Source organism: Camelina sativa, chromosome 15, assembly GCF_000633955.1.
Source record: "Camelina sativa cultivar DH55 chromosome 15, Cs, whole genome shotgun sequence".
NCBI lineage: Eukaryota > Viridiplantae > Streptophyta > Magnoliopsida > Brassicales > Brassicaceae > Camelina > Camelina sativa.
This window is the reverse complement of record NC_025699.1, coordinates 8914447-8940736: the sequence shown is the minus strand read 5'-3', so window position 1 is coordinate 8940736 and position 26290 is coordinate 8914447. Positions and strand designations below refer to the sequence as shown.

Sequence of the window (26290 nt, the reverse complement as noted above, 5' to 3'; positions counted from 1 at the left end):
CTTGCAAGTAGTAATGAGTTTTTGTTTTTGATAAGAACAGAAGCTGAGCGCAGGAGAGGATCCAATATCGGCTTTCATTCTGTCTGCTGAAGCAGCAACTGCAGGAGCGGAATCAACCATACAGATGCAAGCACAGGTGAGTTTAGCTTACTGTTTCAGTCTGCTTTTGTTATGTTAAGTGGTTTTCATATTGAGATGACGGATGAGATTGTGTAATACAGGCTGGGAGATCAAGCTATGTATCTGCGGAGATTCTTGCAACGGTTCCAGATCCAGGTGCAATGGCTGCAGCAGGATGGTACAGTGCCGCAGCAAGAGCCGTGAAGGAGCAGTGTCAAAGCTCATCATGATCTCCCTCCCTGAAGTTTCTTCCTTTATTCCCCGGATATATGAATTGGGATTTTGGTGAGAGAGGCTTTATGAGCACTATTGGCTCTCGTGTATGTACCGTTTAAGATTTCTGACTCTGTGAGGGCGCTCTCCGTTTATGCAATTTTTTTTGGTGGTGCGTAATACTGTGAGAGTTTTGACTTCCGGAGAGAACGAGACTATATTGTTGGTATTGAATTCTTAAATGACTATGAGAAAGAAAAATGTTTTTGTCTACTCCATATGATTAGCATCTTTCTGGATTCTCAAATATCTCAATAAATATTTATATATCACTATAGGAGATAAACATGAATCTATATTGATAGAGTTGTATCTTTGTAGATCCCTTATTGCTCTCTCAACAAGTATATAAGCTGCTGTAATCGTCTCTCATAAATAAATACAGCAGAAGCATTCTCTAATCCGTATACAACAGAAGGTATTCACAAGATCAACTCTATATTTCAGATGGTATTAGTGTAATATGATAATCTGATCTGTAATATTGGGAAGAAGAGATCGACCACCCACCAATCAGGAAATAATATGTGGCTTTGTTTATGGTTTTGAATCTTCTTCTGATGTTGTTCTCTGTTTAATGGTTTGAGGAAATAATATTTATGTTTTATATAATCGCAAATAATGTACCGAAGCACAATTCAAGGGGAAGAGAGGGTCTCAAGGGGGACAAAAAGGAAGGAAGTTTGTTATATGAACGTCTTAAATTAGTTTATAGAGAGTTTTGTTTTCTTACGTTCTTCTTTATATTTGTCCAATAGCTTCTGACATTTATTTTCCTCTTCTGATCTCAACGTTTCAGCATAACTCAAAACACAATGGTACTCGCAACCAACTCTGACTCTGAAGAGCATTTGCATTCCACTTTTGCTTCCAGATATGTCCGTGCTGTTGTTCCCAGGTTCCTCTCTCTCTCTCTCTCTGCATCTTTCCGGATTATTTCCTCACTTTAGCTGTTTTTTCTTTCTTTCTATGTTACAATGTCTATGTTACAATGTTAAATAGTTGTATTTGCTTGCATATATATTATATTGAAACAGGTTTAAGATGCCGGACAATTCAATGCCCAAAGACGCTGCTTATCAAGTGATCAATGATGAGTTGATGCTTGATGGCAATCCCAGGCTTAACCTAGCTTCCTTTGTCACCACTTGGATGGAACCTGAGTGTGACAAACTCATCATGGATTCTGTGAATAAGAACTATGTTGACATGGATGAATATCCTGTCACTACAGAGCTCCAGGTTCATCTCTCTCCCCATCATCTTTCTATATCTAAATTTACTTAACAACTGTTTTACAATTGTAATACTTCTTTATTTGGCTTTTATTTTCTCGTCTTCAGAACCGGTGTGTAAATATGATAGCTAACTTGTTCCATGCTCCCGTTGGAGAGGGAGAGGCTGCGATTGGGTGTGGTACTGTTGGTTCATCAGAAGCTATCATGCTTGCCGGTTTAGCTTTCAAAAGGAAATGGCAACAGAGGAGAAGAGCTCAGGGTTTACCTACTGATAATCCTAACATTGTAACTGGAGCCAATGTTCAGGTCTCAATAAACTTATTCCTATCCTTCAAACATCACATATGCTTTGGATATTGATCTGTTTCTCTTAAAATTTATTTAAACTTGTGTGTATGCCTTTTCTGGCAGGTCTGCTGGGAGAAATTTGCAAGGTACTTTGAGGTAGAGCTCAAAGAGGTGAAACTAAGGGAAGACTATTACGTGATGGACCCGGCTAAAGCTGTAGAGATGGTGGATGAGAATACAATCTGCGTTGCAGCAATTCTAGGATCCACACTTACAGGAGAGTTTGAGGATGTGAAGCTATTGAACGATCTCTTAGCTGAGAAAAACGCAGAGACGGGTTGGGAAACTCCTATTCACGTTGATGCAGCCAGTGGAGGATTCATTGCTCCTTTCCTCTACCCTGATCTTGAATGGGACTTTAGGCTTCCGTGGGTGAAGAGCATTAATGTCAGTGGTCATAAGTATGGACTTGTGTATGCAGGAGTTGGTTGGGTTGTCTGGAGAACTAAAGATGATTTGCCAGAGGACCTTGTCTTTCACATCAACTACTTAGGAGCTGATCAACCCACATTCACTCTTAACTTCTCAAAAGGTTTGTAATTACTTGCTTGACCAATCTATTCATCATCACATTTATAGTCTAAAGCAAAACTCTTTTTCTTTTTTATTGCAGGGTCGAGTCAAATCATTGCTCAGTACTATCAGTTTATCCGGCTAGGCTTTGAGGTACTTGCATAACAGTTTCATACTTTCATCTTATTAGTGTCTCGCTGACATCTAGTTTTATCTAATGATCCTTCTTGGAAATTAAATTAGGGATACAAGAACATAATGGAAAACTGCATGGACAACGCGAGGAGGCTAAGAGAAGGAATAGAGATGACAGGGAAGTTCCACATTCTGTCTAAAGATATCGGAGTACCACTAGTGGCATTCTCTCTCAAAGACAGTAGCAAACACACGGTGTTTGAGATCGCAGAGTCTCTGAGAAAATTCGGGTGGATCATACCGGCTTACACCATGCCTGCAGATGCACAACACATTGCTGTGCTAAGAGTTGTAATCAGAGAAGACTTTAGCAGAGGCCTTGGAGATAGACTCATAACTCATATCATTCAAGTAATGAAAGAGATTGAAGGGCTTCCTAGCCGAATCGCGCATATAGCTGCCGCAGCAGCGGTTAGTGGTGATGATGAAGTTGAAGTAAAGACTACAAAGATGTCGTTGGAGGATATCACTAAGTATTGGAAACGCCTTGTGGAGCACAAGAGAAATATTGTCTGTTAAAGGGTATAAGTCTTATTCTTTGGACTTATCATGTTCTTGGTAATAAGGGTTTGAATTTATACCATTCGGTGGGAACTATTTTGTTTTTGTTTTTTCCTTTTCTTGGAATCATTTATATTTTGATGGTACCATATAAACAGAAAGAATTCATTAATCTCTGAGTGATCATAATACTACTGTACTTGTAGTTGTAGGGCTGTTCTCTGATTAACTGGAACCTGCCCAGCCAAACCATATGATAAAAAGTCAATTCCTCGGCAGTGTGGACCATGTGATACTGAAAATTTTTAGCTGCAAAAGCAATAGCCCCATCCCACACACACACGCGCGCACATTGCATATACAAATATCACCGGCTACAACACTCAAATACTATAACCATTTGGCAAAAATCAAAACTGAAGAAGGGACTATTTTTTATAAGCTACCAGTGAAACAAAATGCTGAGACCAAAAATGATCCATAGGTCACACATCAAATTAATATACAAAAGGTCGACTACTTAATATTTCGCTCTGTATACCTAGCTTGTCACATTCACATATAAAAATGCAATCCAGTTGGAGAAAGATTGAAACGATTTAACATATATTTCTCTGATGAGCTCATTATTTAGGTTCTATCCAAGTTTATAACTTTACATGGAAGCAAAAAGAAAACAAAGAACATAGATGATATAGCATGGTGAGCATACATATATAGCCATATAGGGCTCAGTAGAAAAGAGTAAAACTTATTCGAGCCCATTCAGTCTTTCTATAGGCCCAATAACCAACGAGCCTTCGCAAAAATTATATAGCGGCGAGGTGCAAAAAATTACCAAAATCGGAATTTTTCTTTTTTCCCGGTGGATGAATATGTCGAATACACCAGAGGACGGCGACGGAGCTTCGATAACCACAGGCGGCTTGTTCCCGATCTTCCCTACTTCTACGAACTCCGTCTCAGTTATTTCCAGTAATAATACTCAATGGCTTCGCAACGCCAGCTTCACGACGGATCTCTCCGTCATCAACGCCGCCGCGGCTTCGACGGCTCCTTACTTATCCGAGGTCGAAGAAGATGAAGAAGGAGATGCCGATGAGAATATTGGTGAAATCAATCAGCCTAAGGTTTACAATTTGATTGAAGAAGAAGCGTCCTGGGAGTCTGATGACGACGACGATGTAAAGAGGAAGGGGAAGAAAAAGAAGAAGAAGCGGAAGAGTGGTACTGCGCCTGATGAATCTCGTTCTAAGAAATCATCAGTTAGGGACTCTGATGAATACTATTCGAAACCTGCCAAGGATTATTACTTAGACACTCGTCCTGATCCAGATAATTTGGCTTATGGTTCTATTTACAGGTACTTTGCTTATCTAGTTATGGCTAGTTTGATTTCGTTTTTTGTGCAATGCGTTTAAGAATCTGCTTGTGTTTTTTGTTTACAATGCAGGATGAATGTACCTCGTTATAAACTTGACAGTTCTCAGAGAGTTTCTGGGGAAGGTTCTCTAAGGAATTATTTGCGGAATCGGCGTAGCTCTATGCTTGACGCAGAGATTGATATTGATTCTTTGGAGGGTAGAGGAAAGTCTGATACTCGATATTGGTATGCAAAACATGCTGCTATGGAACGTAACAAGAACTTCAAGCGTATTCGTTTATCTGCTTCAAGAGAAGCTGTGGATTCGTCGTTTGATGATTTCATTCCATTGGTGGAAGATGAGGCTGTTCAAGAAAGTGACGAGGAAGATGTTTTACCAAAGGACTCAATGATGGGAGCATCATGGGAGGATGAAGTGCTTAAGAAAACGCGAGAGTTTAACAGAATGACGAGGGAGCGTCCACATGATGAGAAGGCGTGGCTAGCATTTGCTGATTTTCAAGACAAGGTTTCAAGCATGCAATCTCAGAAAGGAGTTCGCCTGCAGACTTTAGAGAAGAAGATTAGTATACTTGAGAAGGCTTTTGAACTTAACCCAGATAGTGAAGAACTGTTGATTGCACTTCTCAAGGCATACCGAATCAGAGACAACGCAGATGTGTTGATCAGTAGGTGGGAAAAGGCACTTATGCAGAATTCCGCTAGCTACAAGTTATGGAGGGAGTTTCTATGTGTTGTTCAAGGGGAGTTTTCCAGATTCAAAGTATCGGAAGTGAGGAAAATGTATTCTTATGCGATCCAGGCTCTTTCTTCTGCTTGCAGCAAGCGACATAGGCAGGTTCTTATTTTATAGTGCTAACTGTTTAAGGGTTGATGAATCACTTCAATACTTATCTGTTTACTTTAGTCATTTTGAGTCCATCTGTTTTATTCCCCCTTATTTAATCACTGACATTGTTGATTATCTTATTATTAGCAGTTTGACATTGTAAGGTCTAATTCTATTTATTGGATTGTGCAGGTGGAAACAACATCTGAACCATTGGATTCTGCTGCCATCCAGCAGGAACTCGTTCTAGTCGATATGCTAGTTAGCCTCTGCAGGTTTGAGTGGCAGGCTGGTTACCAGGAGCTGGCCACAGCGTTATTTCAAGCAGAAGTGGAATTCAGCATCTTTTGTCCATCTTTGTTGCTTACTGAACAGAGTAAATTAAGACTGTTTGAGCACTTTTGGAGCAGTAATGGTGCTAGAGTTGGAGAAGCAGGAGCTTTTGGATGGTCACTGTGGCTGGAGAAAGAGGAGGAAAACAGGCATAAAATTTTGAAAGAAGAATCCTCTGATGACAATGAGGTAGGTGGTTGGACAGGTTGGACAGAACAGGTCTCAGGTAGAAATGGAGATAGTGTTGCTTCAGCTAACAATGTAGAGGTTGATGTTGATCGAGAGGGTCTGGATGAGGAAATGGAAGACGAAAGTAGCAAACCTGAAGATGATACTGAAGCTATGCTAAAATTATTGGGCATTGATGTCAATGCCGTGGCCAGTGATGAGGTTAAAGATACATCCACTTGGGTTAAATGGTTTGAAGAAGAGGTTTCTCGAGATCTCAGTCAATGGATGCCTACTCGGAAAGCTGGTATCTATCACTTCCTTTACCTTCATTATCTCTGTATGGTTTTGTTCATCTTTTCTCTTGGAGCATACAAAGGTCTAAATGTGTCTATTGGATGAGCTTTTGTCTAAGTGGGACTAGTCGCTCAGACTTTTCTATCATTCCGGAGCCATTAGTAGATAAAGTTCAGTCTCTGTAGATATGTTTGATAGGATTACTTGCAATTTTATCTAAATAACATTAAACATGCATGATGTGGTTAACCTTGTTTTAATCTTTTATAGGTGAATTCCCTAGAGTTGATGAAATGGGCGAGGGTGAAGATGAAGATCAGCTCTCGAGTGTTGTACTATTTGAAGATATTAATGGATTTCTATTTTCCTTACGTTCAAACGAGGCCCGCTTATCTCTGGTATACCAGTTCATTGATTTCTTCGGTGCACATATGTCCCCATGGACTTCCAGCAACAGTTTGTCATGGAGTGAGAAAATAAGTAGCCTTGAGACATTGCCAGATTCTGTGCTAGAAAACTTGAGAAGTGTACAGGAATGTTTATCGAAATCAGATAGTGTCGACAGTTTCAGCTTGGGGTCTCTTTTAAGTGGCAGCTGTGACATATCTATGCGGACTGAGATGATGAAGTTTCTCCGCAATGCCATCTTGCTTTGTCTTAATGTTTTTCCGCGAAACCACATTCTGGAGGAAGCTGTGCTTGTTGCAGAAGAGCTGTTTGTAACAAATATGAAAACATGTGAGGTAGCAACTACTCCATGCCAAGCTTTGGCCAAACGTCTCCTGAAAAGTGACCGGCAGGTAAGCCCCATTCCAATGTGTTGGTGTGGTCTGTTTTTTCTTTAATTCACCTGAACTGATTCCTTCTCTGTGAACAGGATCTACTACTTTGTGGAGTTTATGCACAGCGAGAAGCTGCTTCTGGAAATATGAAACATGCAAGACGAGTCTTTGACATGGCACTGACTTCAATCTGTGGCCTCCCTAAGGTTAGTTTCAGATGTTCGGCTATGTTGTTAGCATATGACACAAATTTTCATGATTCCACCTATGTGCCATAGTTTTGGGTTTATTGCTGATTCAAATTTTCACTTACTGGTCCCGAAACTGGTGCATAGGATAATATCTCATGGACGGATCATAGTAGAGTTATTAGTTACAGGACAGTCTCGTCTAAGTAATGTATAGGGAAGCATGGCCTAGATAATATAGCTAGAATAGGGTTTCTTATTTGACGTTACTTTTTGTGCACTTGTGCATAGAAACATCAGTCCAATTTCTGTGTTTGCTTTGGATTTTATTTGGCATTGCAGAAGCCATGCTAATGTTATTTCACCAATGATTACAGGAATTACAGTATAACGCTTCTTTGCTATCTTTATGGTATGCTGAATCCGAAATAGCCAATAGTAGCAGCAGAGGTAGGGATACAGAAGCATCATCTCGTGCTTTGCACATTCTGTGCTACCTGGGAAGTGGTCTAGCTTACACTCCATATACTTCCCAGTCTTCAAGCATGCAAATCCTTAGAGCACGCCAAGGCTTCAAAGAGAAGATCAAGAAGATACAATCAGCATGGTCTCATGGTGTCACTGATGATCAATCAGCGGCCCTTGTTTGTTCCGTAGCTCTATTTGATGAGTTAACAAATGACCTTACTGGTGCTGTTGAGATCCTGGAGCACATGTTTAGTTCTGTTCTTCCAGGTAATTCCGTGATCAAATGACATTCTTGGGTTCTCTTACTGATTTCCATACTAATTTACATGACTGCATCAGAAATGTTTCCGTGTTCAAATAAATTTCACTTAAAAACGTGTATCATGCATGCACTGTTTATCTGAATTTGTATCACATCGTTAAGATTTTGGGCTATTGTGAATTTTCCAGGAAGAAAAACTCAAAGTCATCAACTTGAGCTCTTGTTCAATTATTATGTGAGAATGCTTCAGAGACACCAGGACGATCTAACTTTGTCACAAATTTGGAAGCCCATATCAGAGGGACTGCAACTGTATCCTCTAAATCCGGAGCTTTATCTAGCTTTGGTGGACATCTGTAATCACCGTATGACATCCCACAGACTGAGAATGATGTTTGATGACTACTCCCGCAAGTAAGCTTTTTCACAAACTTGTTAAAATTAAACCCTCTATCTTAGGACAACTGCCTAATTTAGATATGGATGCCTAGCTTAAACTGTTAAAGATGAACAGTTTACATGTTTATGGTCTTCCTCTTTGAACAAGGGTTATGTTTATTGATATCTCGATGCTAAACTAGTTTAATATGTTAATCATGCAGGAGTCCATCTGTCGTTGTTTGGCTATTTGCACTTTCTTATGAGTTGAGTAAAGGAGGCGCCTCACACAGAATCCGTGGATTGTTTGAAAGGGCATTTGCACAAGATACACTAAAAAACTCGGTCATTCTATGGCGTTGCTACATAGCATATGAGATCGACATTGCACGCAATCCATCAGCAGCTAGAAGGATTTATTTCCGCGCCATAAATGCATGCCCATGGTAAGAGCATATAACCAATCTAAAGTTCTTTCTCCAGATTGCACATATTATCGAGAAATCATTCATAACATATAACATAATGGCATGGCAGGTCGAAAAAACTATGGCTGGATGGGTATAGGAAGCTTAGCTCAGTCCTTACGGTGAAAGAGATGTCAGATTTACAAGAAGTGATGCGGGACAAGGAACTAAACATTAGGACAGATATCTACGAGATTCTTCTTATGCAGGGATGAGATCATTGAGATGTATATATAGTTATGCTCTGTTCTGGTTATTGAGAATTTACCGAAGTGTAGAAGAAGAAAATGAAATGATCGTATGTTGCAACCCCTTCACTTTTGCCTTTTTCCTTGTTCTGTTTAAAAACCATCCAAAAGAATTCCGATTAAAGGTCGCTTACTGATATTTCTGTCGGAAATCGTTTTGCAAGTCATTCTACCATTTTTTGTTCTTGTATTTCATGCAGTTATATGTTACTATATATATACAATCACACATAATCTTATAAATGACAAAAGCTAATTTGTGGTCTATATCTGCTTTTTTATGTCAAGTAATTATTGTGAGAGATATTATAAGTTGCTACTTGCTAGGCTTGAGATCTATCAGTCACAAAAAACAATGTAAAAGTACAAATAAGTAGGCCATAGGAAGACAAAAAAAAAACTTGGTGCAATACATTTAATTAGAGTGAATTATATAGGACATTTCCCAGGCTCCAGAACAAACAACGTAAAGAGAACGGAAAGCAGACCAAAGTAGATGAGGACTAGCGTAGCGAGACACGTTCTTGAGCTTCTGGTTTAGACAAAATCTTCATTCTTTTGTTCAAGAGGCCTACAACATCGCAGAGGTTCAAGAATCAGTCAACGACTCCGTAGACCCCCCTACAACAACACATTTGTCATAATAAATTATCTAAAAATAAGTCACTTGATCACTTGTAGAGTTCTACGTAAAACCCATTTTTCAAATCTCATATTAGGAGATATATCTGGAAAGGGTCCAATGTGGAAGATGCATGTACATTTAAACGCAAAAGATATGGTGATGTGTGGCAGGTTCAATGGAGGATTTTCAAAGCTGAAGGAAGGCTGAAGTTGTCTTTTGTTAAAGGACATGAGGTGTATAGATATATGTTCTTTTCTGGTTATTGAGAGTTTACAAAGTGTAGAAGTAGAAAGAGAGATGATCGATCGTAAGTATTACAGATGCGTGAGAAAAAAGAAAGATCAATCTCCTTGATCGCAAGGCAAGGGATCTTTCTTTTTGGAAGAGAGTGAAATCAGAATCTTAGATTTACACTTCATCAAACCCTTCACTTTCTCCTTTTACTTGTTATGTCCTATCATTTAATAGAATAGACAGAGAACCATCAAAAGAAATATGATTAAAGTTTTTTTCTTTGCAACATAATTTACTACTCTCTTTTTTTGGTATTACTTGGCGAATATTACAGCTTAAAAAGTTTATTTTACCATTAGAAACCCCATTTCGTTAATTTTGTTATGTTATATACTTAAATATCATGATCTCACTCCATGGTCAGCTGGAAAAATTTATCTCTGACAATGAATATTTGACCTAAAAAGTTGAATGAAACTTGCTTTTCACGCTATTTTATAAGACTAAATGCAGTGGGAAAATAAAATAAAAGAACAAGTACGTAAAAGTATAAGTCCAAATTTCCCCATCCATTAACTTGATCTGGTTTCACCCATGTGAGGAAAAAGAACAAAGGCACACCAGTGACTGATGATATCCATAGAGCCGTGAAATCAACGGATAATAGTATCATCAATCCAACAAAAAAAAAAAGGTATAAAAAGACAAAAATAAATACAATATCCAATAAAATCACGTGATTTTCCCACACATTCCCACAATTAGAAGAAAAAAAATCAGTTAAGAAGCCAAGAACCCTCAGGTTTTATTTCAACGATTGTATTATATAAGTACAACAAAAGTGTACCTAAGTGTTTACGTTATTTGCCCGATAATTCTATATTCTTCTCTTCTTTTTTTTTTGCCCCCAAATCCCAATTCTCTTTTGTTCTTTATAGTCAATAAACCCCTTGACCATGTCCCATAGCTGCGGCGTTAGATGACGTGTCCCATGCGTCATCTGTGATAAATTGCATCCACGAATCGTCTTTATCGTCGACTACTTCTTCAACGCAGGCAGATGATGAAACTCCCACTTCCGGCGACATTGTCTCGTATTCGTTGTTATTGTAATTATTGTTATTATTGGAATTGATCTCCATTGACGCCGTCGTGAAGCTACATTGTCCCATTTGTAATTGCTGTTCTGATTCCAACTCTGAACATATTCCGTTCTTCTTGAACACCCGACATAATGCATACGAGTCCTGCAACCAAACAGTTTATATTTCTTATGTTAGAATGTTTTAAGATACTTTCTATGTTAGAATGTTTAAAATACTGAATAAACGTTTTTGGTACTTATTCATATGAAAGTCATAAATAAATAAAAGAATATATAATGGATGTGAATATTTGTCTTATATAATGGATAAACTAGATATGCTTTTGTCTTCGTCGCAGTAAAGACAAAGCGAAACCCTAATGAAGCTTTTGTCAGCTTACAGCAAGAAACGAATATATATATCATTATATCAAGCTAATACGCCTTAGTTTAAATATTAAAATTAACACATCTTTCGAATAATGTATATACTAGAAGAAATGGAGAAATAACATGTTCGCTTTTTTTATTATAACAAATTTAATAGCCATGCATCTCTACGTAATTATCCTTTTGTTTGTGTATATATAAAATACAATTTGATTATATGTTTAGTAACTATATAATATACTTTACTAATTACTATCATTTTGGTAAATAGACCGAGTCGTGAAAGAAGGATAAATTATCATCGATCTTCTTTACCTGGAGTGAAGAGGGATCGTCACAATCCTTATCATCGAGACGATACTCATGCATAACCCAATCAGTACGGATCCCTTGAGGAGCTCTTCCTCTATAATAAACCAAAGTCTTCTTCATCCCAATAGCTCTGCTTTGACTCGTCACTCTTCTATCTTTCCCGGTTGATTTCCAATATCCACCTCTCGTTGCTCGGTTCGTCCTAAACCCGTTTGGATACTTCCGGTCACGTGGCCCAAAAAAATACCATTCCGGATCTCTACTTGGTAGAAACGATTTCTCTACAGTTTTATTTATGGATCACAACAATTAAAAATCAGTTGATATCAATATATAGCGCAACGATGAGACTATATATAATTCGACAAAAAAAGTTAAAATTTTCTAGTTACTGTAAAATGTAATTAAAAAATGTAAAACATACGTACCAGCGAGGTCCCATGGCTCACATTTGTAGAGATCAACCTCGGGAATTATATCAAGCTCGATTTCTTGACCGTTGATCTTTCTTTTCAGATAATAGTTTACGAGTTCTTCGTCGGTCGGATGGAACCTAAAGCCTGGAGGTAATCCAACCGGAGCCATAATAACTCTCTCACAGACAATTAACAATATCGTGTTCTTGGTGCGTCGTTCACCTCATTTATCTTCTCCTACTCAAACTTGTACATATATATATACACACATTAAACTTACATGGTCACTAAATTGATTAATTAAATATTATTTTCTCTTTACTAAATATTGTTATATCTCTCTCTCTCTCTTTCTTTCTTTTTCTCTCTTCGTCCTTCTTTTTGTTGTTTTTATCTTTCGCTTTATCTTTTTTGGAGATTCTTGACAAACGTTACTCGCAAGCTCCTTGGGCTTCCTTCGTTGTAAAAAAAAAGGTCCCAGTTTGATCGCGCTATTAGCATAATAATATAAATTTATAGTACACATGTTGTGTATATATGTGCTTGATTGGGCTCATTAGAAATTTCCTCCTTATGTAATAAATGAAGTAGCGCAATGACGTAAAAAAAAAAACGATTTTAATCTTAATTCAGATTTAAAATAATGCTCATAATAATCGAAATAACCCGTAATAGTGACTCATAAAATAAAATAGGATACATTTGTGATTAAGTACCCCAACAACAATTTGCTACTTAAGAACACGATTAAGATTTAATTAATATTATATGATATATATATATGTATACAAACCGAAAGAGTTAAAACTGCACGTGTTGAAATTGCATGAGAAACATTTTGTTACATTTATTAAGAGATTTACGTACGGAAAAGGATGTTGATGAGTACTTCTAATTCTAACCAGTAGTCGATAGACGAAATACTTCAGCATATAAACCTCATGGTCTAGATTGTCTAGTAGTCTAGTCTAGTACCATTTTCGTTGTGGTAAACCTTAACTATGGTCTAGTTGTTTAGTGACACTGACATCTCTCTTCGTTGTGGTAAATCCATTTCTTGTGCGGCTATGCTCCTAAAACAGGACATGCAAGCACAAGTCATCATTAGACCACGGCCATTGGCCGTTACTCACACAAGTACTTTTATTAAAAATTTAATAAAAAGAGGAGAGAGACAAGAAAAGGAAGAGAAACAATTTCTCCTGAAGGAACTAAAGAAACGGTTTTCAGACAAAATAATATAAGTGTCACCCTTTAAGTGGAACAAATATTAAAAAATAAATAAATAAATAAAAATCTGCAATAAAAATAATTTTTCTTTTTTTTTGGTGAAAAAAATAATTTTTTTATTTTGTTAAGTAAGGATTCACCGTTTCTCCTACTAATGATGCCCTTACACACTTGGTGATTTAGCCAAGAAACTATTGAAATACTATTTGATGAACTGACCTTCGATCGAGAGATTGAAGGAAGTTGTGCATATTACCAATAAGCCGCGCAAAAAGCAAAAGCCCTAGTCCAATGATACCCATTGTAAAGAAAACCTCTCCCACTGAGTAACTTGGGGTCAAGTTTCCACAAAGTGTGCTTATTTGCTTTCAATATTGAAAACATTTTGACATTAGTTAGACTTAAGTGATTCAAATACTAATATATAGTTGCAACAGCAACCAAACCTGAAATGAACTTAAAAATAGATCCCAACTTACTTGGAATCCCCAAAACAGAGAATAACTGTACCTTGTGAAGAATTTAGATTGAATGGTAAGATTCACTGCCTTCAAATAGATTCCATAAATACTAGTATTCTCTTGAAAACAAGCATTGACACTAGAACTATTTCTCCAGAGAGCTTGTTGTGACTTCAATGCAGAACTTCTACTAGCACAATCGATAAGATTTATACGTTCATCCCCAGATATATCCGAAGCATTCAGCATGCATTTCTCAACAAGTTTACATTTATGTAGTTATAGATTATGACAAAATCGCCCCCTAGTAAGATCCAACAAGTTTACATTTTTTTGGTATAGTTTAATAATTAATGACCATATATTTTTGGTTTGGGCGTTTGGCGATTTAAATTTGAACCTTTTTCTACTTTTTATATTTACTTAAATTTTGCTTATAGGTTGCTGAAATATATATATTTTTTCCTTTTTCATTGCTTATTTTTTCGTCAAAACATATTTTTCTTATTTCAAAATGTTTAGTTACTAGACAATATAGCACGGGTCAACATTTAAATAAAAAATTATAATAGAAAAATTAAAGTTATTGTTATATTTTTTAAAACAAATTATTTTGTTTGAGATAATATTTGTTTTAAATTATTCTATAAATCTATATATGTTTTTTTGAATACTAATTATTTTAGAATATTATAGTATTTTATTTTTGATATATATATATATATATTACAAATTTATATTGTTTGTTTGTTGTATTTGCATCATTTTTTTTGTGAAATATGGAGTAGGAATTTGGCTGATGGGCCGGCCAGTTGTGGCCCAATGGTTGACAAAAAAAAAAGCCACAAAAAAAAAGAAAAAATTGGTGGGATAAGATGTTGTAATTTTATTTAGGGTAATATTAGTAGATAGCACAAATATGGAGTAAAATAAAGAAAATACCACAATAACATTTTTTTTTTGGAAAATACCATAGGGCCCACTTTTTTTTTGAGTAAAAAGACACAATCACCCTTTTTTGTTTTATTGTTAGATAGAAAGAGTGAAAGATTTGGTGTAATTTTTAAAAATAGCATGTAATATTTATATTTTACATGTTATATTGAACTAAATAGCGTTTAATTGTAAAGCCAAACCGAAAAATAATCTTGTTTTAATTGTAAAATCTAAACTCTAATCATCTCATATGTGAACCCAAACCGACATATAATATGTGAATCCAGACCGACATAATATGTGAACCCAAACCGACATCTAATTTCGTTCTAATTATAAAATTTAAACCCTAACCATCTCATTTGTGAACTCAAACCGACATATAGTTTCGTTCTAATTGTAAAATCTAAACCCTAACCATCTCATTTGTGAACCCAAACCGACATATAATTTTGTTCTAATTATAAAATCTAAACTCTAACCATCTTATTTGTGAACCCAAACCGACATATAATTTCGTTCTAATTGTAAAATCTAAACCCTAACCATCTCATTTGTGAACCCAAACCGACATATAATTTCGTTCCAATTGTAAAATTTAAACCCTAGTCATTTTATTTGTGAACCCAAACCGATATATAATTTCGATTCAGAAAATAAAAATAACATGATATTTAAACAAATAACATGTAATATATGTAATGAGTATAAAAATAATTGTATATGAGAAGAGAGAATACATTGTGGGTCATATGGTAGTTTCTTAATTATTTTTGATTTTTGTGGTATCTAGTGCATATTCCTTTTTATTTAACCAAACTATTGTAGAGGATAAAAATGATGTATGTGTTGAATTTTGATGTGGAAGAGAAAGAATATGATGTAGAGTGTAAAAGAAAAAAATTGGGTGCTCTAACCATTATACATATAGACTATAGTGTTATAGAGGAAATGACCAAAAAAAGGGCAAATAAGAGTTTACTAAAAGCTACGACTGGTAGCAAATTTGACTAAGAATGTACTTTAGTAATCAAAATACCACAATGATTTATATTGCAATATTTATTCAACATTTCAAGACCCAATTTTGCATGGAGAAGGTTTCGAGAAGAAAGAATGAACTCAGACACAAAAATATAAGGCATACGATTAATCTGGAATAAGTGTATTTACTGTAAATAAGTGTGTGAAAAAAACAGAAAACCACATGGTTCGTCGAATGACATTTCCATTTATATAATTTATCGACCAGTTGTAAATATACTAGTACTAATCTACCAAACCAAAAACATTATCATCATCTACCAACCAAATGTCAGTTTCCAAGAAAAGAAATGTATCTTATGGAATTGTAAATGGGACAAATAAAGTTTCTATACTTTGTTGATTTGTTCAACATCATGTCTCTCACTCGGAGCTGGAAAACAATGTAAAACAACTTTAACTAAATCAAGCGACTTCTCTACCTCCAGATTTCCACAAGTAGGAGATTAATTAGTACAACGTACCAACTGATTTGAATCTGACATTTCCTCTCTTAGCTGAGTCATTGATTCTCTCACTTTCATTCGTTTTTCTAGCAGGAGCTTTCAGAATTAGGATATATTCTTGGTCACTAATTGACAATTGAATTCTTGGTCAATTCAAGTGAAGCATTGAGCTATATCTTATAATACCAAAACACCATCTATATGACAACCAACCAAGTAACAAACCACCAAACTTACAATATAACCATCAAGAATGAAGAATACAAACTAACGGCTGTAACTAGACTGAGGAGTGTTTAATCTATGAAGCCGTCTCCTACGGTATCTCCACGCCACTTGAATCTGCCTAGCAGCTCGTAGCCTCCAATATGGAGACTCGTACCTTATGGCTCCTTGGACTCTATGGCTCCTTAGGAATCTCGAGAACAAGCTCGTTACGTCTTCAAGATCTGCTACACACAGCGAAAACGCTTCTACATTTGTCACACACCTAACATTTCTATTGCTATGCAACCCTTTTGCTGGCATCCTTATCCTCGTCCCATCTGAAGGTTTCAAAACATACTCAGTTCCAAAGCTAAAGTGCTACATAACGAACCAAAAACGTTTGAGATTTATAAACACTGAGTAAACAAAGGGATGGTACCGGGGGTCACAGAAGAGCGTTCAAGGCACCAGTGAGGAGTTCTTCACCACAAACATCGCCTTCCGATAATGGTAGAACAGAACCGTCTTCTTCAATGCTCTCACTATGAATACCATTTTCTCAACTAGTCCTCCGCGGTGCAACATTGTGCTACTCCCTATGTATGTCCTCTGTTTCAGTCTCTCATGGATGGCATATAAGATTAATTCATCCATCAAAGAAAATATCCTCACCTGCAAACCCATCAACTTTTCAATATTATATCATTCTCAGCAAAGGTTATGAGCTATACAGCTAGATTCCAGAAGTAGCTCTTTGAAACACTATGGAATTGGGATATATGCACACAGAAGTTTGAGAGAGAGAGAGAGAGAGAGAGAGAGAGAGAGAGAGAGAGAGAGAGAGAGAGAGAGAGAGAGAGATGCTAAGGGAAATAGACTCTGATGCTTACCTTCTTGAGAAGTTTGAAGAGGTGTGGTGAATTACACACTTCTACCCTCTGTCTCACTCACACAGACAGAGGTTTGTTATCTCTCTCTATTACTCACTCTTACGGTTTCATTGTCTTAAAAGAGAGAACAAGAAATACTTTTCTTTAAGAAACTACATTGGAGTAATAAACTAGGATAGATTCTTACACAACACTTACACTACTTCACCAGAAACTTACACACACAAGCATGCTCTCAGACACATATTAACTCTAGAGTCTTAGACTCTTGCACGAGTCACCCTACTACATATTGGGACTCTAAACACACTTTCACACTTGACACAACTTTAACAGCTACTTCCAACTCTACTTTAGACCTAGCTAAACATAGATTAATGACACCATTTTTCTTCTTCCTTATTGAGTCTTGAACAATCCAACGGCCCATAAGACAAAAACACAAAGCCTCAACTTCCTCCTTCTGTTGACTTCTCTCTTCACGAGTCTCATCTCCGACGCGTCGTTTCTGCTCTGTTCTTCTGTTGCTTTGCTTCTCATCTTCATCACACTGATTCATTCTTTTTTTGTTGCAGGTTTGATCAAAGGCTCAAACTACAACAAGGTGTCGTCTTATATCTCTTTGAATGTCTTCAGGCATACTCTCAAGGAACAATTCTTCGTTAAAGCCTCTGGTAACAGCCCAGTTATACCACTCAGCCTGTCGCACCCTCCTGAAGATATTGAACAACTATTCACTTAGTGTTATAGTGACACTACAGACACTGAGACCAATGTAATTCTTCAAAATAAGAATCTTAAATTGAGAAGCAAAGTTTAACAGGGATGGATAATTCACATACTCTCTTATATCTTCTGGCAACCGTTTATGGGTCATCCATTTATCCAACTCACGCCATTTTAGCGTCATTTCAAAATTCCTAAGATGGACAAAGCAACATGTCCAGAGTACTTAACCAACCATTATGTCTTGTACTATAAGTTTACACTTTACAGTGATGTAATGATCGAATTTATACATACCTTTTCACGAGAGATTGAAGGAAAACTTGCATATTACCAATAAGAAGCGCGAAAAGCAAAAGTCCTAGTCCGATGATACCCATAGTAAAGAAGACCTCCCCTAAAGAGTAGCTTGGGACTTGGTTTCCAGCAAGAGTGCTGATTTGCTTTGAGAATTATATATATACAAAAAAATGAAGTGTTCCAAAGAAGTTAATTGAGTACTTGTTTTTAGTTGCATACTAAAACACTGGACAACCCGCCAATTACCTGAAAACCCCAGAAGAGAGAGTAACTGTATCTTGTGAAGAGACTAGAATGATTGGTAAGATTGACTGCTTTTAAATAGATCCCATAAGGAAAACCATCTTCTTGGAAACAAGCATTGGCACTCGCGTTATCTCTCCAGGTAGCTCGTACTAGTACATCGCTGCTATTTCCATCACCACAGTATATAAGATCTTGACATCCACGGTCAAGATGACCGCAAGCATTTCGAAGGCATTGATTAACTCTCTGTTAAGAGACAAAAGAAATAGCCAACAGCATGAAAGAAATAGACAAAAGAAGGAATCAATACTTTTAATTTTCTGTTGCTCAGGACAATATGAACATTTTGAGAACTTTGTCATACCTGCAGACCAAAAAGATACCAGAAAGAGCCAACAGCATGTCCAGCAAGCACGAAGATAAGAAGATTGATAACAAAATAAGTCGACGCTGACTCAATGAAGCCGGTCGGTGTTTGTCCAGCAAGATAGGGTAGAAGTCTATATAACTTTGGAACGTATTGGAAAAAAACTGCAATTCCTAAAAGGTTGTTCGCGCCCAAGTGTTGTGGTATTACCCACAATAACAATATCTGTAAACAAAAGAAAACATAATAGGAGAAATCTGGCTGTGTAAATGAACATTTTCTGATGACCATTACTTGAAACCAGTAATAACTCTTTAACATTACAAATTTACAATACCTGTGGAAGTGGCATCACTATGAACAAGTCAAGGAGAAGCTTTCCTTGGAAGTAATGGAGGGCAATTTTCTTCGGATGACTAACTAAGTAGTAACCACCAGCCACCATAGACTCTGGAGCTACATAAGCTAATCGGAACTGCAACAAATATACAAGAAGTGAGCACTAAAGCCAGCAGATTTTGTTTCAAAAGAGATGGAGTAAGTATAAGCAAAGGAAAGACACCTGTAGTAGAATGTTTATAAAAAATATAACATCTGTTACAGTTTTAACAGCTACAAATGCTTTAGTCATCGGCCAATCAATCATAATGCATTTGTTTCGCTACATTTAACAAAACAGACATGGTTAAAAAAAAAGTGGTTAAAAGGCAAGATAACAACACAGGAGAAGCAAAAGATAGAGAGACATATATATATCAGAAAAAAAAAAACATACCTCTTGGACTTTAATGAGGAAGAAGAAGAGAGGATCTACAAAAATAGCTAACAAGCATGAAAAGGCATGAGGTATGTTTGAAACTGTATTATTTTTTATTACTGTATTATTTTTGTTAATCCGAAGTAGAAGAAAAAAAAAATCGAAACTTTACTTTGGAATAAAAAATAGAAGAATGAGAAATGTGACGTCCCTGAGTTTGCAGAGGACCCGCAACCATAGCTGAGTTGTCGAATCCGTCAATGGAGGGAGTAGGGTTTGAGAGCGAAACGCTACGAGTTCTGGAAGCAAACGCTCTGGTACGAGATGGTGAGTCTGAAATTGGAAGCACGAGAATATCATCGTTTTCGTTCGGGGAAGTCATTTCATTACAAAACAAGTGACAAGAGCAAAGTGTTTTAATCTGAATCTATCTTCTGATTTATGTGGCACTTGGCCATAGACTAGTTTATACAACATAGTATAAAAGGAGATATATGACCTTACCGAGGAAATGACCAAAAAGGGGCAAATAAGAGTTGACTAAGGTATCTAATTGACTAAGAATATACTTTAGTAATCAAAATACCACAATGATATTGATATATATAGCAATTTTTCTTCAACATTTCAAGACTCAATTTTGCATGGAGAAGGTTTCGAGAAGAAAGAAAGAACTCAGAAACAAAAATATAAGGAATGAGGTTAATTTGGATAAGTGTTATTTACGGTAAATAAGTGTGTGAAAACAAAAAAACAAAAAAGAAAACCACATGGTTCGTCGAATGACATTTTCATTTCTATATTTTATCGATTCATCTACCAATTGTAAAAATATACTAGTACTAATCTACCAAACCAAAAACATCATCATCATCTACCAATTGGAACCAAATGTCAGTTTCCAAGAAAAGAAATGTATCTTATGGAATTGTAAATGGGACAAATAAAGTTTCTATACTTTGTTGATTTGTTCAACATCATGTCTCTCACTCGGAGCTGGAAAACAATGTAAAACAACTTTAACTAAATCAAGCGACTTCTCTACCTCCAGATTTCCACAAGTAGGAGATTAATTAGTACAACGTACCAACTGATTTGAATCTGACATTTCCTCTCTTAGCTGAGTCATTGATTCTCTCACTTTCATTCGTTTTTCTAGCAGGAGCTTTCAGAATTAGGATATATTCTTGGTCACTAATTGACAATTGAATTCTTGGTCAATTCAAGTGAAGCATTGAGCTATATCTTATAATACCAAAACACCATCTATATGACAACCAACCAAGTAACAAACCACCAAACTTACAATATAACCATCAAGAATGAAGAATACAAACTAACGGCTGTAACTAGACTGAGGAGTGTTTAATCTATGAAGCCGTCTCCTACGGTATCTCCACGCCACTTGAATCTGCCTAGCAGCTCGTAGCCTCCAATATGGAGACTCGTACCTTATGGCTCCTTGGACTCTATGGCTCCTTAGGAATCTCGAGAACAAGCTCGTTACGTCTTCAAGATCTGCTACACACAGCGAAAACGCTTCTACATTTGTCACACACCTAACATTTCTATTGCTATGCAACCCTTTTGCTGGCATCCTTATCCTCGTCCCATCTGAAGGTTTCAAAACATACTCAGTTCCAAAGCTAAAGTGCTACATAACGAACCAAAAACGTTGAGATTTATAAACACTGAGTCAAAAAAAGGGATGGTACCGGGGGTTACAGAAGAGCGTTCAAGGCACCAAGTGAGGAGTTCTTCACCACAAACATCGCCTTCCGATAATGGTAGAACAGAACCGTCTTCTCCAATGCTCTCCATCTCACCTCTCACTATGAATACCATTTTCTCAACTAGTCCTCCGCGGTGCAACACTGTGCTACTCCCTATGTAAGTCCTCTGTTTCAGCCTCTCACGGATGGAATCTAAGATTGATTCATCCATCAAGGAAAATATCCTCACCTGCAAACCCATCAACATTTCAATAGTATTCTCAGCATTGGTTAATTTTTGTGAGATATACAGCTAGATTTCATAAGTAGCTCTCTGAAACACACTGAGAGAGAGAGAGCCATGATGTGGGAAATGGACTCTGATGTTTACCTTCTTGAGAAATTTGAAGAGATGTCGTCTTATATCTCTTTGAAGGTCATCAGGCATATTCTCAAAGAGCAACTCTTCGTTAACCCCTCTAGTAGCAGCCCAGTTGAACCGCTCAGCTTCTCGCACCCTCCTGAAAATGTTGAGCAAACTCTTCACTTAGTTTTATAGTGACACTACAGAGACCAATGCAATTCTTTGAAACAAAAATCTTCAACCGAGAAGCAAAGTTTAATAGGTATAAGTCCACATACTTTCTTATACCGTCAGGCAACCGTCTATGGCTCATCCATTGCTCCACATCACGCCGTCTTAGCGTCATTTCCATATTCCTAAGATGGACATAGCAAGATCACCAGAGTACTTTAGTAATTCAAAAACCAACCATTATCAACTTTTGTACAGTGATGTAATGATAGAATTTTCTACCTTTTACCAAGAGCTTGAAGGAAATTTTGCATATTACCAATAAGAAGAGCGAAAAGCAGAAGTCCCAATCCAATAATACCCATAGTAAAGAACACCTCCCCTAGAAAGTAGCTTGGGACTTGGTTACCAGCAAGAGTGCTGATTTGCTTTGAGAATTATAAACAAAAAATGACATTAATGAAGAGTTCCAAATATGCCAATCAATGCAAAGTAGTTGAGTATTTGTTTTTAGCTTGCTACTAAACAACTGAAAGAAAAAGAAAAAAAAAACACAGTTACCTGAAACCCCCAGAAGAGAGAGTAAGTATATCTTGTGAGGAGACTAGAATGATTGGTAAGAATGACTGCTTTTGCATAGATTCCATAAGGAAAACCATCTTCTTGGAAACAAGCACTGGCACTCTCATTATTTCTCCAGGTAGCCCGTGCTAGTACATCGCTGCTATTTCCATTACCACAGTCTATAAGATCTCGACATTCACGGTCAAGACTACCGCATGCATTTCGAAGACATTGGTTAACTCTCTGTAAGAGACCAAAGAAAAAGGGAAACAGACAAGATAAGTATTCTAAGCATAGCCGGCTGGATATATGAAAGGACATTATGAGAACTTTGTCATACCTGCAGACCAAAAAGATACCAGCAAGAGCCAACAACATGTCCAGCAAGCATGAAGGTGAGAAGATTAATAACAAAATTGGCCCAGGCTGACTCAAATATGAAACCGGTCGGTGTTTGTCCAGCAAGAAGAGGTAAAAGTCTATATAACTTTGGAACGTATTGGAAAAGAACTGCAGCTCTTAAAAGGTTTTTAGCATAGTTTGCTCCGGATACCCCCAAGTGTTTTGGTATTATATATAGTATCAATATCTGTATACGAAAAGAAGAGAAAGGAGAAATGTGTGGTAAACAACATTTTCTGATTACCATATTACTTAAAACCAGTAGTAACTCTTAACATTACAATACCTGTGGAAGTGGCATCACTATGAACAAGTCAAGGAAAAACTTTCCTCGGAGGTAATGGAAGGCAATTTTATTCGGATGACTAACCAACTGGCCAGCACCAACCACAGTAGACTCTGGAGCTACATAAGCTAATCGGAACTGCAACAAATATGGAAGAAGGGAGCACTAAAGCCAACAGATTTTGTTTTAAAAAAGAGATGGAGTAAGTATAAGCAAAGGAAACAAACCTGTAGTAGAATGTTGAAAAAGAATATAACATCTGTTATACTTCTTAAAGCTACAAAAACTCTAGTCACTGGCCAATCAATCATAATGCATTTGTTTCTCTACAGTAAGAAAGATGGTTAAAAAGGTTAAAAGGCAAGATAACAACACGGGAGAAGCAAATAGATAAGAGAGAAATATCTATGAAGGAAAGACATACCTCTTGGACTTTAATGAGGAAGAAGAAGAGAGGATCTATAAAAATAGCTAACAAGCATGAAAGGGCAAAGAATTTAGTCCAGCTTTGAACCACTTTGGCATGAGGATTCATGATTCCAGGAAAGTATCTAGTAGCAGAGGAAAGAAAACTCCTAGCCCAACCTTTAGCATCATCATACAGAGCTTTATGGGACTAGCAAGGAAAATAAAAGACTCTGTTTCAGCAACATTATTTACTTGAGACTGAAGCTATTTTAGTGAATGCGAAGTAAAAAATAAAATCAAAACTTTTACCTTGGAATCAAAAATGGCAGAGCCTCTAGAATGAGGGATTTGAGCTGCCTTACGGTTGTAATAAGAAGGACAAGTAGTACAGTAAGGATCATTACACATCCCTAATTGTCCAGATTTCAAGAGATTGGCGTGTTTCGAAACGAACTCATCGTCAAGCTGAGAAGAGACATCAGAAGAAGTAGTAGTAGTAGAAGGATGAGGAAGAGAGAGAGGTTCAGGGTTGCGAGTAGAGGTAAGAGGACCACTCATTTGAACTAAAGGAGGACGTCTCTGAGTTCGAAGAGGACCACTCATTTGAACTAAAGGAGGACGTCCCTGAGTTCGAAGAGGACCCGTGTAGCCTAAAACCACAGCTGAGTTGTCGAATCCGTCAATGGAAGAACTAGGGTTTGAGAGAGAAACACTACGACTCCTGGAAGTGAAAGCTCTGGTACGAGATGATGAGTCTGAAATTGGAAGCATGGGGATATCATCGTTCTCCTTGCGGGAAGCCATTTTCTTGATCAAAATCAAGGTTTCAAGAAAGAAAGAATCTTAGGTCATAAGGGGGAAAAAAAATCTGAGACGGACAAGGAAGATGGAATGAAGAAGCAGAAGAGTTTGAGACTTTTGGTTAATTGGTGTGAAGAAGAAGGACTAAGGAAATGAGACGACGATGACCAAGTCAGGGGTCTTCTTCTTCGTATAGCCCCCGTCAAGGAAGTGTGTATTATTTGTAAGTAAGAAAAAAGAAACTCATTTGTCTGGAAAAGTCAGTACTTTGACTTTTTATTACATTGTTTATCTCATTGTCTCTTCTCTCTCTCTCTCTCTCCTCTGTGTCTATCTTTTTATTTTTCTTTGATTTCTGTTTATGCATTGTAATAATTAAGTGATTTATGGAAATAAATCCATGAATATTACAAGTTAATGGTGGAAAATATTGAATATTCTGAATTAAGATGAAATAATTAAGATGTTTTCCTTTTAAATTTTGTTCACTATTTTGTAAATAATTCTGAAATATTTAATTACCAACTGTCACTAATTTATTGGAGGTAAATTGTCATTTACTACATTGCTGATTCTGTTTCTTTATCTTACTTTCTTACAGTTAAAAAGTGCCAAGTGTACTAGTAATTAAGATCAATATTAAATGGGCCAAAATTATGAGCCCAACTACTCGGTCTGATTTATTTATTCAACTCGTTTTAATCGAATGTGTAATTTTCCATTGGTTAACCATAAACCGCCAATAGAACTGAAGTGAACATTGGAAAAACACTCAGGATAAAGAAGTTTCATACTCAGTTTTCAATATCACTAATGAGTGACTGAGCCATCTTATATATATTACAACTACTGTATTTACCACAACCAGTAATACTTAGAAATTATAACTAACTAGGTGTTAGCTCAGTTTTTAAAATAATATAAATAATATGTTATTATTATTTTAATTATTCGGTGTTATTATTTTAAATAAAGTAAAGAAATCAAATTTTCTTTTGATGATAATATCTTTAGTGCAATTGAATTATATTGTATCATATATGCCATATGCCATATATTTTTGTAGTTGTAGTCATATTTCAAAATCATTGTGATATATATTTTCATAAAATTTATTTTGTGGTGTTAGTTATGCATATATTTTTATTTTTTTTATGGTGATAGTTTAAAGAGATTTAAAATGTTTCAAGTAAGAAAAAATCAAAATAATAAACAGTAGGTTTGCAATGTCTCATACATATATAACTAAGTGAGTCTAACCATAGATTATTAGACTAATATATTTTCCATAAAAATAAAATAGAAAAACAGCAACTACTTTATTAGGTTATTATCTTAAAGTCTTTAATTGTGCCTGGACTTTGATTTATATGAAATGATAATGTTTCATATAGAAAAAAATAATTAAATATATATATCATATATTACATGTATATCCTGTTCAAATAAACTGAACTTTTATTAAGTTAAGATATCATTGGTTAAATCAAGGAAAAATAATAATATTGTAGAATTTATAAAATTATATGAAATTTAAAATGTGAGACCATGAGGGTTATAATGAGATATGTATCTTTGTTTTAACAAATAACCTTTTAACATGTATCAAAGACAAATATTTGAGAGTTACAAAAGTGCATACTAATACACTTTTAACATGTTCTATTATATTAAACTAAATTCATTGAGAACACTACTATGATATTATTATGAGAGTTACATATAAACTTTTATACTTTTTCAACTCCTAAAATTAAAACCTATTTAATTTACAAGTGAGTGTTGGTGGGTCCATAATTTGATTCAAAAGTATAATATGTTACACATCCATCATTTAAAAGGAGTAGGAACATCTAATTCTCAAATAAAATTGATCTTTTTTTGTTAAAACCAACATATGTGAATTTAAATTTAACTAT

General features: G+C 36.2%; 5 protein-coding genes across 5 annotated transcripts in view; 3 read left to right on the top strand and 2 right to left on the bottom strand.

Annotated features, from left to right (window-relative positions):
* The window catches only part of LOC104746124 (putative 3,4-dihydroxy-2-butanone kinase), a 4772-nt gene extending 4166 nt beyond the window's left edge, over window positions 1-606 (top strand). Inside the window, exon 19 of the mRNA XM_010467533.2 lies at window positions 222-606. Within this exon, the coding sequence (XP_010465835.1) occupies window positions 222-350 (129 nt within the window). The 3' untranslated portion in view covers window positions 351-606. The remainder of the gene's footprint in view (window positions 1-221) is intronic.
* LOC104746123 (glutamate decarboxylase 5-like) lies at window positions 683-3360 on the top strand. Its single transcript, XM_010467532.1, has 7 exons — window positions 683-811; window positions 1193-1291; window positions 1431-1635; window positions 1737-1937; window positions 2043-2511; window positions 2593-2645; window positions 2736-3360. The coding sequence occupies exons 2-7, from the start codon at window positions 1209-1211 to the stop codon at window positions 3204-3206; spliced, it is 1482 nt and encodes a 493-aa protein (XP_010465834.1). The 5' UTR covers window positions 683-811; window positions 1193-1208; the 3' UTR covers window positions 3207-3360.
* LOC104746122 (protein NRDE2 homolog) lies at window positions 4033-9159 on the top strand. The gene is made up of 9 exons (XM_010467531.2): window positions 4033-4551; window positions 4642-5410; window positions 5594-6209; window positions 6470-6999; window positions 7077-7187; window positions 7547-7904; window positions 8088-8313; window positions 8502-8723; window positions 8815-9159. Exons 1-9 carry the CDS (start codon window positions 4058-4060, stop codon window positions 8957-8959), a joined length of 3471 nt encoding a protein of 1156 aa, XP_010465833.1. The 5' UTR covers window positions 4033-4057; the 3' UTR covers window positions 8960-9159.
* LOC104746121 (NAC domain-containing protein 86-like) lies at window positions 10398-12297 on the bottom strand. Its single transcript, XM_010467529.2, has 3 exons — window positions 12066-12297; window positions 11641-11918; window positions 10398-11098 (listed from the first exon to the last, which is right to left on the bottom strand). The coding sequence occupies exons 1-3, from the start codon at window positions 12220-12222 to the stop codon at window positions 10790-10792; spliced, it is 744 nt and encodes a 247-aa protein (XP_010465831.1). The 5' UTR covers window positions 12223-12297; the 3' UTR covers window positions 10398-10789.
* Window positions 17431-24635, bottom strand: LOC104746120 (probable cyclic nucleotide-gated ion channel 20, chloroplastic). Its single transcript, XM_010467528.2, has 20 exons — window positions 23880-24635; window positions 23587-23778; window positions 23390-23488; window positions 23163-23300; window positions 22815-23063; window positions 22472-22717; window positions 22193-22338; window positions 22018-22095; window positions 21767-21896; window positions 21379-21625; window positions 21005-21277; window positions 20622-20659; window positions 19682-19822; window positions 19469-19567; window positions 19244-19381; window positions 18904-19131; window positions 18540-18785; window positions 18291-18436; window positions 18110-18187; window positions 17431-17980 (listed from the first exon to the last, which is right to left on the bottom strand). The coding sequence occupies exons 1-20, from the start codon at window positions 24372-24374 to the stop codon at window positions 17857-17859; spliced, it is 3531 nt and encodes a 1176-aa protein (XP_010465830.2). The 5' UTR covers window positions 24375-24635; the 3' UTR covers window positions 17431-17856.

Coding starts and splice junctions, on each gene's coding strand:
- LOC104746123 (XM_010467532.1), top strand. CDS start 1,209: ATGGTACTCGCAACCAACTCTGACTCTGAAGAGCATTTGCATTCCACT. Junction 1,292..1,430: donor GTCCGTGCTGTTGTTCCCAG/GTTCCTCTCTCT, acceptor ATATTGAAACAG/GTTTAAGATGCCGGACAATT. Junction 2,512..2,592: donor CACTCTTAACTTCTCAAAAG/GTTTGTAATTAC, acceptor TTTTTATTGCAG/GGTCGAGTCAAATCATTGCT.
- LOC104746120 (XM_010467528.2), bottom strand. CDS start 24,374: ATGGCTTCCCGCAAGGAGAACGATGATATCCCCATGCTTCCAATTTCA. Junction 23,779..23,879: donor CTGCCATTTTTGATTCCAAG/GTAAAAGTTTTG, acceptor TTTCCTTGCTAG/TCCCATAAAGCTCTGTATGA. Junction 18,786..18,903: donor GGTATCTTTTTGGTCTGCAG/GTATGACAAAGT, acceptor GTCTCTTAACAG/AGAGTTAATCAATGCCTTCG.
- LOC104746121 (XM_010467529.2), bottom strand. CDS start 12,222: ATGGCTCCGGTTGGATTACCTCCAGGCTTTAGGTTCCATCCGACCGAC. Junction 11,919..12,065: donor TGAGCCATGGGACCTCGCTG/GTACGTATGTTT, acceptor ATAAAACTGTAG/AGAAATCGTTTCTACCAAGT. Junction 11,099..11,640: donor ACGATCCCTCTTCACTCCAG/GTAAAGAAGATC, acceptor GTTTGGTTGCAG/GACTCGTATGCATTATGTCG.
- LOC104746122 (XM_010467531.2), top strand. CDS start 4,058: ATGAATATGTCGAATACACCAGAGGACGGCGACGGAGCTTCGATAACC. Junction 7,905..8,087: donor GTTTAGTTCTGTTCTTCCAG/GTAATTCCGTGA, acceptor TGAATTTTCCAG/GAAGAAAAACTCAAAGTCAT. Junction 8,724..8,814: donor GCCATAAATGCATGCCCATG/GTAAGAGCATAT, acceptor ATGGCATGGCAG/GTCGAAAAAACTATGGCTGG.